Genomic DNA, 15,145 nt, shown 5'->3' with positions numbered 1-15,145 from the left:
AACATGTGAACATTTACAGTCTCCAGAGCTTTTAAAAAAAGCAGCAGGGTGAGGGAGTTACAGTCCACAATTTTTCTCCACTAAAAAGCTATCAGTAAACCAGTACTAGAGATCCAAACTAAAAACTGAAAATGTGTTGCCTATTATATGATGAAGAACTGAGTGATTTTTCAGGAAAGTAGAACAGTCTCAACTATTCACTATTTTTTGGTGAGCAGTAAAGAAGTAAAACTTACCAGCTCTGTTTCTAAAAAATAAAGACATTCCAAACTGCAGACTCTCTAGTTAAAATTTTACTGTAAATTTTTACTACTCTGTTTCCATTGTAACCAGTATGTGATAATTAAAACTTTCAAAGAGAAAGACCTAGAAACACACAATGAATTACTTTAGATTAATTTTGTGCACAGAATCAAGAATAACAGAAAAAAACTACACCTAGAATGATGGCTATTGTAAAAGAGCAGTTTTAATTTTCAGAGTATTGCTTTACAATTCAACAGAAGGTTACTAATGCATACAACATGTAAGAGACATTATGTTATGGCTGCTTCTCAGACAAGAGCAAACTAAAAACATGAATCTGAGTTGTTGACTGCACTTCCCTGTGCTCCTCCAAGCTCCCCAAAAGCTGTCACACATACACTCACACACCACACACGTACTCCTGACTGCACAGTAAGCACACTTGAGTGTATTTTCCTTCAAATGCTTCCTGTATAGAAGTGATATTTTCAATTTTAAGTGTCACTTTTATGGAATCACTAATTGTCAGCATTTGTGTTACTTATTCTGTACCAGTGGAATGCGCAAACCCCAGACTTACACTTCAGCAAAAAAGCTGAAGTTTTTGCAGTTGGATCTACAAGGCAGTATATGGGCTTGGGTGACATCAGGATTGGCAAAGAAGACACAGCCATTGTGGGAGCATAGCCGCAGGGAGACTAAAGTTTGGATTTGACCAAATACATTAACCAATCAGTCAAAAGAAAAAAAAACCAAAAAAAAAAACCAAAAAAACCCAACAAGTTTTTACAGAAACTACTTCAGGTGACTGCTGTGAAAAAAAAGTCAAAAACAAAAGACCAAAACCAACCAAACCTCCAAAACAAGGCAGAAAAGCCCTTTGTCCTCTGGCTGGTCTATATTTGTAACATTCCTCAGGATAATAGCTTGGTAGTTAAAATAAGCATCAATGAACTAGGACATTAGACTTGTTTGGTAAGGAAGTCACAGAAAGTAATAGAAAGCGAGGAAGCTAAAAACTGAGCACAATCATTCTCTCCACAGGACATTCATATTTGTTTTGACAGAATATTCTTCTACAATGTTTGTGAAGCTTTGGTATGTTGAGAAAAAACCCACAGTACACTAATTCCAGCTGGATTTAGTGGTTGATAACGTGAATCCACAGATTTGTCTGGTATTGATTTGTTTCAAAAATACTCCAGTGAGTTGTAAAAGTTTCTCAGGAAAGTATCACAGAGGAAGAGAACGTAAACCAAAGAGTAAAAGTTTTCTGGACAGTCTGTAAATTTATGTGAAGAAAACTTAGTTCTTCCATTTCTACCCTAAGTCCTGCGTAAGAAAAGCAGACATGGTGCACATGAAGCAATGACCAAGAATTTGCACAAGGATTAGACAATCCTCATTTCCACAGAATGACTGGCTGCTAAAGCACTTAGCACAAACTATTTATTAGTTGCCAAAGCAACCAGTAAAACAAATGGCAAAACTAAATGTCAAACGCAGTGTTTACATGGAAAATGATAGTGTGGGGGTTTTTTATTATAAAATGCTGTAACTGCAGTAGAGATATCACTAATGTAGTACAGTAAGTTCAGAGGGTTACAAATGTGCAAACATCCCCAGGCTTTCTTCCTTCTGTTTCTAGATTTTCAACTCCTATATATCACATATTCTACATCCAATAATTGACCTCTTCTAATTAATTAAAATATATACTCTAAGTTTATTATGAGTTAGCTCTCAAAGCTGAATGGACTTGGCGATATGGGTTGAATTTTACCCCAGTAACAAAGAAGAGAATATACCTGTTTCAGATTAATTATTCCACATTCCTGGTATGATGGTAACAGAAAACCTCTGGTCTAATTATTTTCCCCTCAAAAATTACACCAAGACCTACTTGGGGGAAAAAACAAAAAGGAAAAAAAAACCAAAAGGAGAGGTGAAGGTCCATCTCTGACTACTGCATAACAAATCCCCCAAAATAAGGGCTACCCACAGCAGAGGCCTGTCTGTTGCTAGAATTTAATGCTAGGTGTTAATTTTAATGAACGGGTTAATTAAAAATCACAGAATTGTTAAGACCAGTCTTTGAGTCACTTAGTATTAGATATAATTTTCTGGATATGGTAATTATTTTACCATTATTTTAACTTTTTATATTGTTTTTCAAGACAGAGCAAATATGCTATATTCCAGAGAATGAGTAACCACTTTGTATGTTCTGCTTAGCACTGCACCCTGAACTTTTCCAAATAACATGATGAGAAAGAGTATGCATAACAGAACATTTCTCTACTGAGCTACACTTGGTGTGCAAATTCTGAGGAATGTCAGTTGCTTAGAAGGGTTACATTTACCATATACTGCATTAAATATTTTCCTTTGTTCTGGGAAAATTTATTGAGTTATACCTTCCAAAACAACCTAACAGCCCTACCATAAGTGACAAGCACCTTTCAGCTAACACTGCAGGAACAGAGATGTCTTTTACAGCTAATTCAACGAGAAACTGTGAACAGTTAGCATGCTATAAGCTCCCCAGCTACATTCTCTCTCTCTCTCTCTCAAACCACAGCAAGGCAGAATGAACAGACTTAAGCTGCTGCCAAGGAAGTTGTGTGAATCACACGGCTCCCAAAAGCATTCAACTGAACTGCTTAAAGCTCCTTCTTAAATTATACTTGCGAGGGACAAGAATCTCTGCAGCATTATGGAAGACATTAAATCTTCCTGTGAAAGCACTATTCACAATTATATATGCATTTGGTAATTAAATGAGACCCTCTTAGCCACTAATATACAAAACATAGCTTGTTGTGAGACAGTCACTTTAATCAGATGCCTGCCTCCTGTTTGAATTTACTGGAAAACTAGTTGGCAAAAGAAGTGGAAAATGGACACATGGTTTTCTCCAGCACTTTGCAAATAGAAATGCTGCAGAACTTAACTGTTTTTATTGAGCCTCACACTCATAAAGATATTTCAAGGGGAAAAAAGAAACCCACAATGTCTCTGGCTACAGTAAACTGTTAATATTTTTTTTGAAAGAGAGAAAACTGGGTAGAAGATAAATTCACAGTGCTGGCAAGTAAAATCCATTTCCGTCATCAATACATGCAATTATATTTTAAAACACAAAGATGACACTATTCCCTGCACTTAATCCAATTATAGGCTTTGGAATTATTACCAATGACATTGAACTTTTTTGTGTCTTAGGAAACACATGCTGATCTCTAAGGAGGCAGCATGTCACAGGCAAAACTCAACTAAAGTTACTGCTATTAGTAATGGAATAACCTTTGTCCTATCGGGACAACTGAACTGATGACTGGCCTTATGGGCTAAGAACTTTTAACTTTAAATCACTATTATCAGACTCCCATGCCTTAAACCATTAACTAGAACATTAAACTACTGCCCAAAGTATTTTGAGATCATCTATTATCATTGTAGCTTACCGCCTGCAAAGGACTTACTTCTGGTATACAATGTCCAAAGTGGAATTAATTTCAAGGTGTAATTTGAATCCAAATAAAATTGAGAGCAATACCTGTAAATGTGCTACTTTTAATTCTCCATGTTCAAATATCTCATTACTAATATTTGAGTATTTTTGTTCAGAATTATCCAAAACTAACATATGGCAATACTCCTATTTATTAATGTTGTGAAATAAACAATAAGTTATTGCCTTCATGCTTAGTTAGATTTCTGTCTGAATTCACGCTAACTAATAAACCTTCTCCAGGAATAAAGTTTTCACTAAAACTTATTTCCAGTAAAATGTACTGGATTCCATTTAGTAGCATTGTTCCAGCCACACAGGTGCAGCTCACTGAAAAATTCCTGTGGGTATTACAAAATGCTGATGGCATTCATTGTCTAACTGGCAGTGAGAATTCTCTAGCTGAGCAAGAAATAAATAGAGCAGTCCACAAAAGGGTCAAGCTTTCGAAGGAAATACTAACAGAATAATAGAGCAATAGGAATGACTCAGCACTTGGTTTCTACTCATCACATTAATTTTCACTCTGAGTAAAGCAACCTTACACAGCACTGAAGGCCACTGCAGATTCAGAAGGGAAAATTCACCCTCTCCTAATACTACCAGATACTATAGGATCACATACTCAATGAAGTAGGTACTACTGAACATTGTCCCAATCATTTTTTGTGGACTCCAGCTGAGCTCACTGCAGTATCATGCTGTATTCCTTGCCTAGATCAGACAAGTTCAAAATTTTCGTTTCCAGCTTAGGAACTGCATTTTTAATTGCCTTCCATTAGAGTTCTAATAAGGTCTCAGCCCTTGATTAAGACTTACAGAGTACTGGTGATGATCATAGGCCATGCTGCTACGACTGAAATTATATTCCATAATCATACAAATGAAGTGCTTCAACATCAAAGTTCAAGAGTTGAGCATGCAGACGTGAGTAATACAAAGTAAAAGCCAGAAAACAAAGAGTTTACTTCTCTGGTTTATATGTGTAAAAGATGTAATCAAATGAGAGGCAATGACTTCGTTTCAAGTCTTTAGTATGAAAAATCAAATCCTCACAAAAGCAGAAGAAAATGAGGAATGATGTGGTGGGTTGACTTTCATGGGCTGTCAGTACTCTCCATCCTTCACAGGACAAGGTGAAGAAAATACGATACAAAACCTTTGTGGGCTGAGATAAAGGCAAATTAGTTTTAAAAAGCAACAACTGTGTACAGAAGCAAAAGAAATCAAAAGGAAAATTTATCATCTACTTCCCACCAGTGGGCAATAAGAAGCTACGGCCTAACCCAAGCATTGTAGCACATGCTTAGGAAGAAAAACCACCTTAATAATAACAGCCTCACTCCCCCCTTTCTCTTAGCTTTTATTGATGAGGGTATCATATAGTACAGAATACCTCTTTGGGCAGCTTAAATCAGCTGTCCTGGCTATTTAAGCTGCCCAACCCCTGTCCTGTACCCTCCCAGCCTCTTGCCCATCCCCAGCCCACTGGCCTTTTTGGCAGGGGGTTGGGTTTGGAGAGATAGCCTTAATGCAGTGGCCACTGCTTAGCAGAAGCCTGGTAACTTCTCAACACCTTTCCAGACACAGATACAGAGAACAACACTGTGATGGCTCCTGTGGGGAAGTTAACTTCCAAATGCATTTCTGTACAAACAAAGTGTTCATTACGAGCTATTTTTGAACTCATAACAAACCAAAATATCCTGTGAACTATTCCTTTATGCAGCAATTAATAATACTGAGCATTAAGCAGGGAAAGGAAAAGCACCTTCCTAAAGAAACTGATGACCAGGTCAAGTGTTTATCTGACTCTGGAAATAGCAATCACAAAACAAGGACAAACAAGAGGTTCCCTAAAAACAACTGGTCATTTGACAGCAGCCAACATGAAGAGCTGGGAGGCAGAGGAAAAACACATGGAATTTTTCTTCATTTTGTATTTAGCATCTTCTTTTTTCTTTCTCTCAGTTACTGTGCCTTTCATTGGTGAGAAAAAAAGACATTTTGAATGCCAATTAATGTCAGATGTGGTCTGGACTCCTTGGGGTTTTTACATTCACACATGGTTTTACATAATGAGACAGAAAATTGGCCATTCAGGTTCAAGAGATTAAAACAGAACAGCTTTTGAGATAATGGCTCATATAGCAGGAAGTACATTTCACATAGCCTGATGTTTGTTTAGTCTGGTCATAGCAATAAACAGCAGATTAGCATTTGTCAACTTATGGATGGTACTCTAGTTTTTCAGATGTTGCTAGAAGCTACTGTTGCTACAAATCTTTTGTCCTCTTGCTGTCCACAATGAAATTGTCTCAAATGTATGTGATCACACAGAGACCTGAAGGAAGAATTTCCTGTGTTATTCACTGCATTGTTGTTTTTTTGGTTTTTTTGGGTTTTTTTTTTTTTTAATTGCAAGAAGGCTCTTTTTTCTTCACTCATTAAATAATGATGAAAATGCAAGCATTGTAAAAAAATCCCATAATCTGACACCTGTTCTAACACTAGCAAACACTCTGTGACGTCCCTTGAACTGGAACTGCTTTTGTACAAGTCAGCAATCTTTCTTGTTGATTCATGCTACTGATGTACCTCTGGGTTTTCCCATACACTACAGTAGAGGATTTCTGTAATTAAAAATATTTCCTTACTCAAATTTTCAAATGATGTTTTATACCTGCAAGATCTTCTTTGGAGGAAACCAGTCGAGGAGAGCTGTTACCTGGCTCAATTCTTAAAGATAATCTGGAAAAACAAGTTTTTAGAGAAATTAACAAAAAAAAAATTCTCAATAAAAGTTGAAAGAAATTGAAGAAGTAATTATTTTGGCAGTGCTAACTAGGAATTTTACTTTCTTGGAAGTGTAGTTATTTATTCTATGATGTAACAAAACAATTATTTTATTGAAGTAAATCACTACCTGTCAGAACCAAGAAAGAAACTCTGAGGGAAGTCTATGAAAGCAGAAAGAGAAATCATTATTTAATTCTCCCTCTCAATTCAAAAATGTAATTCAGTCTTTCGCCTTGGGAAAAAAAAACAAAAAACAAAAAAAAAAAAACAAACTAAAAAAGTTAGTAATTTAGATACAAACCTAACATTTTATTCCCTCTAAACATGAAAGCAAATTTACTGTTACCATGTCAAAATGTGCACACAGAAATAGCTATTTTGTTACCGTGACTTATAGAAAAGAAGCTTAATAGGGCAAAGTGACCAACACTTAATAATAAAAGAAAGTAATTAGAAGAAAGTATTATATGCCACGCTGCCTCACTCCATGTGTTTTATTATGTACTCACTCACTCCTGTGCTCTCAGCACTCCAACAAATCTCAATGTCCCAATGCACATCACTTCTGCCATTTCTCAAGTTTAGGCAATCTTAACTTGACATTCTCGGGTCCTTTGCTCTGTACCAGTCTAACAAAAAGGTATGAAGGACTACAATGTTAAGTAAATTTTAATGGAATAGGCATAAATCCAAAGGAAATAACTGCTGTCATTGCCCAGCAGTGAACACACACAAATGCTGGAAAGTTTCCAGCTGCAGCACCCTGCTGTGCACCCCAAGGAAAGGCTTTCTGACTTCAGATAAAAACATGCAAGAGGGTGGAGGAAGAAACCTATGACAGCATTTCAAAATGCCACGCATGGCTCACCATCACCTTATTACTCTTTATCGGGAATATCTTTCAGTTCCTTCTCTACAGTATTCCAACACTGTCAATTACATTTTAGTGTGAAGTCAGTTAACAAAGCCATGGTCCTTTTCATGTTTTTGAATTTCTATTCTTCTGACAGTACTTTTAACTACCCAAAAGTAATGTATTTCAAGTAGGTAATGAATCATTCCATTCCAGACTACTTTTCTTTCTGTCCACTTGATTTCTGCAACCAGGAAGCAGTAACATAACTCTCCTAGAGTTACAATAATACAAATCAGTGCACGATTCAAATGTTGATCACATGGAAATTTCTTTCAGTATGGAAAAAAGGCGAAACAATTACGTTCTTAATGAAGATTTAAGGCAAGTGCATTCTTACACCTTCTTTAGTGACAAAAGCAAGTGAGATCAACTTCCATGCAACTACTTGCACTACACTATTTCTCTCTCTTTCTGTCTAAAATTATTCTTGTGAGGAAGAAAAGAGGAACATAACAGCAGGAAGAAAAGCCTAACATCTTTATGCTTTTAACAAGGTTTTAGGAAGAGCTATGCTATGATTATACCTCCTAGAAAGCACGCATGCTGTGTGCTGCACTTAGAAATTTACTGACAGAGCAACAAATGAGTCTTCAGTGCTATCAAATGAGATTACATCACTCTCCAATGGTCATCTCCCCAGAATATGTGAAGTTAGATAATGCTGGTTATCTGTTTGGTTGTGTTAAACTGTACTCTGAATCTTAGCCCTTTCTAAGTCTCTGACAGTTTGGATGTCGACTTCCATGATGCCAGAATTCTGCAATGTTTCCAGAAAAACTAGAATGCAATTTATCTATTTTCAACCACCCAAATGAAATTTTGCAATTCCTCTGACATTCCATTTTCCATGGAGCAGCACAAGTTCCACACATGCACACACATGCTCAATGTTTCCCAAAGAGGACTTCTGAGCCAGAATCTGTGGCCCCTGAGAGGCTTAGTGTGATACTTTCAATAGATCAGTGCATACCTTGAGACCTGATGTGCTTGCCACCAACACGCATCATCCATATCCTCACACACCTAACGACATTCTCACAGCTGAATGTTCAATGTCAATCACTAGCATCACTTTAAGTAAAAAACTACCTTGGTTCCAGCATGCCTAACAAACCACTCATAAGGCATAAAGACACTCTGTTTTGTGTTTGCCCCTGCGTATCATCAGAAATTCAGCTCAGAAGTCACTATATTCATCCAATATCACAGTACTGTTAGGATTTATTTTTTGTTTCAGGAAACCTTTTCAAAAAACAAATCTTTGTTTTACCATGGTAAGGAAGCCTAGTTTTAGTGCATGGTCTAAATGTCAACATATGAAATTTCAACATTCCAAATTTATACTGCAAGAGTTCAGCTAAGAGACACATCAGGATAAATCCTAGATATCAGCCTCAGAAACTGTCCACAAGAAACTGAAGCTTCAAAACTGAGGAGTTAGTATTAATAACCTAAGGTCAAACAAAAATTGAAAGTAAAATCTCTAGGAAAAAAAATCAGCATAGGGATTCGCTGAATTAACAAATACCAACCCACCATCGGAAATTAAGACAAAGCTTCTACAGGAACAGGCACAGGAAGAGTATGTGAAGGCTTTGTTCTTGGATTGTAGCAAAATGGCTGAACAATTTCTGGTTTTTTTTAAGCCTGATACTCAAAATATTTTCTGAACATGTTAGGGCAGGTATGCTCTGGAAAGTAAGATGGACGGACTTTTATTTCAACCTAGTTTTAAATAACACTTTGCTACTGGACCATACAGGTCATTTTAGAGTAACCTTCCTAGCAAGCAGGAAAAGAGGAACCTAACATAATGCGGAAAATAAAACAGGAAGTCAGTCTTGAACATAGTTCTTTCTCATGGGAGTCTGCTCTCCAGTACAGGATGGAACTACTGCTAGGACAGTACAGGCACTGTAACTCAATTTTTCTTGTATCAAGCAAGTGAATGAAGACAAAGAATAGTCTTTCACGGAAGTTTAGCTGCTCCATGAGGAGGCTGAACAAAACTTATTAATCTTTGCTGAAACAAGGATGATGTTAGTTGCACCAAAGCAGTGCAGTCCTCAAAGCTGTCCCTTAGGGCATTTCTGACCATTATTTGCGTACCCAACAAGATGGGTCCGGCATATCTGGGACATTCTGGCCTGCCAGTCTAGCGTTTAAACAGGAGGTCCTATGACAGTAGGTCAAGCAATAGTAGGTTGCTGGGACCTTCTGCTGGAAGGACACCGTCCCCAAGTATCCCCCAATATTCTCCTGGAGAGGCTGCAGCCCATGGCTTGGACAAGTGGACTCTTCACTGGGAAACACCTGGTTGGATGACTGGGACCAGAGAGTGGTGGGGAATGGTGCCACATCCAGTTGGGGCCAGTCCTTAATGGGGTTCCCCATGGCTCAGTCTATTTAATATCATTGTTGATGATCTGGACAAGAAGATCGAGTGCACTCTCGGTAAGTTCATGGATGACAGTAAGCTGGGTGGGAGTGTTGATGTGCTGGAGGCATCAATGCTCTGCAGAAGGATCTGGACAGGCTGGATTGATGGGCTGAGATCAGTGATGTGAGGTTCAACAAGATGAAATGCTGGTTCCTGCAATTCAGTTACAACAACCCCATCCATTGCTACAGGACAGGAAAGAGTGGCTGGAGAGTGCTCCAGGAGAAAGGGACCTAGGGATGCTGATCAACAACAGCTGAGCATAAGCTCACGTATGCCCAGGTATAGGGGCAAGAAGGCCAATGGCATCCTGGCCTGTATCAAAAGCACTATGGCCAGCAGGTCTAGAGAAGTGATTGTCCCTCTGTACTGGTGAGGCCAAAACTCGAACACTGGATTCAGCTCTGGGAACCTTACTGCAGGAAAGACATTGAGGCACTGGAGCATGCCCAGAGAAGGGCAGCAAAGCTGGGAAATGACCTAAAGGATAAGGCATTTGAGGAGCAGCTCATGGCCTGGATAAAAAGAGGCACAGGGACTATCTCTGCAATTCCCAGACTGGAGGGTACAGCCAGCCTCTTCTCTCAGGCAACCAGCAACAGGTCAAGAGGGAATAGCCTCAAACTGTGCCAGGGGAGGTTCAGGATGGACATCAGGAACAATTTCTCCACAGAAGGGGTTGTCAAGCACTGGGAAAGGGCTGACCAGGCAGGTAGTGAAATCATCATCCCTGGAACTGTTCAAGAAACAACTGCATGTGGCACTCAGTTTACCTAGTCTAGTTGACAAGGTGGTGATCAGTCAAAGGTTGAACTTGATGATCTTGGAGCTCTTTTCCAACCTTAGTGATTCCATGCTTCTGTGATTCTATTTTGTGTCCTGTGGAAGGGACAGTCAAGCCACAATTACAGCTACGGAACCATATGGCCACTGGATCACAATGAGTCTCAGACTAACAGTGAAGGTTTTCTTCCACCCCACCTTTCACCACAATTCTTGGTGGAAAAGATCCAGAGAATATAGCTGCCTGGGAGGCTTACTGAAGACAAACTGCAACCAAGGTTCACTGCTGCAAGTACTAATTTAAGTACTAACACTTACTATAAGTACTAAGCACCTGGCATTTAATACCATTAGTTCCCATAGGACTGGAACTAACAGAGTACAGCTAGGACTTCTATAGCACCATCATTGCTAGGAATCAGTACAGCCTTTTAATTGCTGATCAATTTCTTTTGAATGTTTTCCCATAGCATCTTGCCTATCTGAACCTAAATTTGAACTGATTTTTCTGTAAGTCATCTTATTACTATATTGGCTAATATGCACTGAAGAACCAAATCACAGGCACAGGTAGCAGCCTGATTGTCCTGTCCTGTCCACACTGATAATAGTGTAATACAAATAACAGTCTTCACACTGGTTTCACTCAAAAAACAACTGTGAGAATACATGGCCTGACCTAACGATGCCAAAAGGTCAGGAAAAAATTTATAGGAATGGCTGCAAGGTATGTCTGGTTAGGAGAGGATGTAGCATTGCGCCACAATGCTACACACTGTTAAAACTGAGCAGCTTCTGCAGAAAACAGTATATGGGCTGACCAAGAAAGATCTGTTATTTTTAGGATATGACATCATTGTCAGGGGTTTTCTGGAGCATTCCTACTTGCTGACAAGTATAAACCTAAAGGAAGCAATTGGACTGGCACAAAAAAAAATTGTAGAGAAAAGCTTTGTTTATATAAAGTGGCTGCCATATTTTCCTTTCCAGTGTAATTGAGGTTCTCATTTGGCAAAACGCGTGCTGGGATTCTGCCAATACGTTTTAGGACAACTATCTAAGCGTCTCTCCCTGACAGCCTGGTACTGAGATAGTTCTGTTCTTCATGCCAAAGGTGACACACACTTCTCTGCAGAGAGGACTAAGGCTGTCCCTGGCTCAAAAACAGCAGTCACTGCAAAGAAAAAGACAGAAGAGATTCTTACCCACTCTAAAAACTTAGTACTCTCTGCATTTTTAAAGCTTAGAGTTTCTTCTGGCAGGGGACCAAAAAATGCTATGAAACTAAAAGGAAACTGAGAGGAAAATGTGAAATCAAACACTCAAAACAAAATCCAAAAACTTCTTACCCAGAGTAAAAGTGGAAGAGGAAGGAAAGTTTTCTTTAGGGGTAGATCTGACAAGTTTTGATGAATTAATTAAATTAATTATTTTTAAAATTACAGTTTTATTCTGATGAAACAAACATGGTAGAAAAAGATCAAAGTTCTCCAATGTATATAAGCTGTAGCAAATTTCCTGTGGTAAGAATCAAATCTTTCCTTCTTTTTAATACCTTTTGTAACTTTAGTCCAGTTTTTCCTTGCCACAGTGAAGGCTGGAAAGAAAACCACTAAACTTGATTGAATTAATCTCACAAATAACTAATTTTTTTTTTTTAAATGATTAAATGAACTTTAAGATATATCAAATACATTCAAGCATTATTAGCAAGATTGCTACTAAAGTTACAATAATATTCAAATTTAAAATGGAATTACTTCAACTTTTTACAAATATCATGTTATGGTATCATATGTTTGTGGAAAACACTTGTTTAATTCATTTTTTCTGAAATAGTACAGGTCATGAAAGCTGTTGTATACATGGTGTTAACACTGTTGCATCATCAGGAAACTCCATCTAAAAATCAAATTGAACAATATGAAGTTTCTTTAATCCAATCCAGGAGTTGTAGTCTCTACTAACTACAGTTCTTCACCTTTACCAATGACTACTTAGTTTAATTTTTCTGTCTTCACAACTTTAATGAAGCACAGAAGCATGTGTGAAATTAGTAAGAATTTACACATTCTGCCATAGCACTCTGGCAGGAATTCCAATTCCATGGAGCAGATACATTTTGCTATGAGAACAATAAACACTTTCTTTTCTTTTTTTTTCCAAATTATTTTCCTAGAGAAAAATCACTATTCTTAGTATCTGTGATCAACCAGACACAAAAGCACAAACATCTCAACTCATCACCAAGCACAAGCTTTTGAAGTGAATGACCCAATGCTCTTTCAGCTTCTTTTTGAAGTGAATGACCCAGTGCCCAGCTTCTTTTGCGGAAGTGTAGCCTAAGCAAGGGGACAAATTTTAGACATTTTATCTCTATTTGAAGTATGCCCTGATAATAGTTTGAGAAGTTCCAAAAGAACACCTTATCTGAATGCTTTTACTTTTAGAACTGCTCTCTCAGGGAAAGCAAAGTTCCACACAAATTCATCACAAGAATTCCTATCAACAGATCTGGTCAAGGTATAGTCCTGCATGCGCTGCGGCTGGAGCCCGAGCTCAGAGGAGCAGCTGGAGTTACCACCAACTGCAGCTCTGTTCAAAATTGAAAATACAAACTGTCTGACTCATGTTATGCTAGAACATGGGTTGCTTTGTCTCTGTTATGATGACACCTGTTCTTCCATCTCAGTAGGAGGCTGCACCTGTATGCCAGCAGCGTCAGCAGGAATTGCAGCAAAATGTAAATGGTTGGTGCAAGTCACTCTTGACATGCATGTGTACATGACTCCACACGGTAATGTAGAGTCTTCTGATTACTGAATATGCTCTTCTCTTTTCACAAACACTAAATGGTAGCCTCCACTTCATTAACTGATCAGGTTTCAACTTAAAATTATTTTATTATTTGTCTCACTACTCCAAATAAGAAGAGGTTCCAGAATTCCATTACTCTGATAGTTACAAACCACATTTCAACATTTAGCTTCTAAAAATTTTCTATGCGTTTTATCCTTGTGATATCATTACAATTTCATTTAAATTTCTTTCTAGCCTCCCCATTTTCTTCCAGCTGTGTTTATACATAGTGATTCTCTTACCTAAACTTCTCCTTTCCCAGGTTAAGGCCCAACCTAGCTCTTTACATCTAGGGTTAGAAGATAGATTTTATTCATCTGATTGCACCGTCATTTACTTAAACCCTCAAGCATGCAAGCATAGATGGCCAGAACTGCACACAATGCTCCATGTAAGCTCTCACCAGCTCCTTCTGAAGCAGTATAAACAACTCTATTTTTTCATAGGAACACTATATTTGATAAGCAGTAGGGATTAATCATTTCATGGCTGTAGCTCACTTGTGACAGCTTTCTACAGATCAACACCATAAACTAATGTTAGAATAATTATATAACATTCTGGGGTTTGTGGCACTATCATTTTAGTCATCAGATTCTTTCTTTGTGATATCCAAACCACGTTCTACTTCAATGAACCCTTCCATCACTGCTTTATTAGCACACGGTCTAAGTACACATAAATTCTGAGACAAAATTCTTAACTGAAGTATTTAACAAAACTGGAAACAAGACTGGTTTTAAGGAAGTTCGTTACCAACTCTGCTCTCTAAAACATATGCTAAAATATTTTATACTAGCATTGTATGACTGAACATATGTTTGTTTTGAATACTTCAAATTCTGCTCACCTAAATATTTGTCAATAGCTAATTGTATAGCATTGCATCTAGCTTGGTTGAGCTATTTAAAACCTTGGTTCCTCAGCCTATGACTTAATTTGCTAGCTGTCTCAGAATTACTGGCCAGGGATTATCACTTCTTTTAACTAGAGTACATTCACATATTGACCAATGTGCTCTGCTTCAAACCTCTGTGTGGGTTAACTCCTCTCCAGGTCTTTTGTAAACATTGTTTTAATACGCTTAAACCATCAAAACTTAAACCCCCAAATCATAAGTATTAACTTATTAAAACTAATAACTTGAAATTGGTATATGTTCTCAATGTATTATTCATAATACTGTAGAGTCAATCCTGGACATCTTGGAGATGACTTTAGTGTTACTGAACAAAATTCTCAGAACACAATCATCATGTAATAGAATAAAGACTAGATATTCATCTACACTAAACTGTTACATTTTACTAGTATATTTCACTTTGTAAATTTGCTTACAGTCAAAGAAAGACAGTCATTCTGAATTTTACTTAGCAGAAACACCCTAAAACATCTTCAGCCAAGAGCTTTTTGCTCAGCTCTTAATAAAACTAATGACTACGTAATCTTTCTGTTACATTTCCCAATGCCTGAAGAAAAGAGCAGTACTTACTTGTAATTGTCATCTTCTACAAACTTCTGAAGTTCTTCAATGTAACGGACAGACTTCAAATACTTTTGCACATGGGGAAGTGTTGTGAGATGATCT

General features: G+C 37.7%; 1 protein-coding gene across 7 annotated transcripts in view; it reads right to left on the bottom strand.

Annotated features, from left to right (window-relative positions):
• Window positions 1-15,145, bottom strand: part of RALGPS1 (Ral GEF with PH domain and SH3 binding motif 1) — a 68,885-nt gene that overhangs the window by 17,024 nt on the left and 36,716 nt on the right. For all 7 annotated transcript variants that reach the window (XR_005952825.1, XM_041406374.1, XM_041406373.1 and 4 more), the window contains 2 exons: window positions 15,050-15,143; window positions 6,444-6,511 (listed from right to left, as the gene is read on the bottom strand). Coding sequence is in view for 6 of the 7 variants with exons in the window: in XM_041406374.1 (XP_041262308.1) it covers window positions 6,444-6,511; window positions 15,050-15,143 (162 nt within the window). In the remaining variant the exon portion in view is untranslated. The remainder of the gene's footprint in view (window positions 1-6,443; window positions 6,512-15,049; window positions 15,144-15,145) is intronic.

The sequence above is a fragment of the Onychostruthus taczanowskii genome, unplaced genomic scaffold (genome assembly GCF_017590055.1).
Source record: "Onychostruthus taczanowskii isolate IOZ18803 unplaced genomic scaffold, ASM1759005v1 scaffold25, whole genome shotgun sequence".
Lineage (NCBI taxonomy): Eukaryota > Metazoa > Chordata > Aves > Passeriformes > Passeridae > Onychostruthus > Onychostruthus taczanowskii.
Note: the sequence above shows the minus strand (reverse complement) of the source record. Positions and strands in the feature narration are given on the sequence as shown.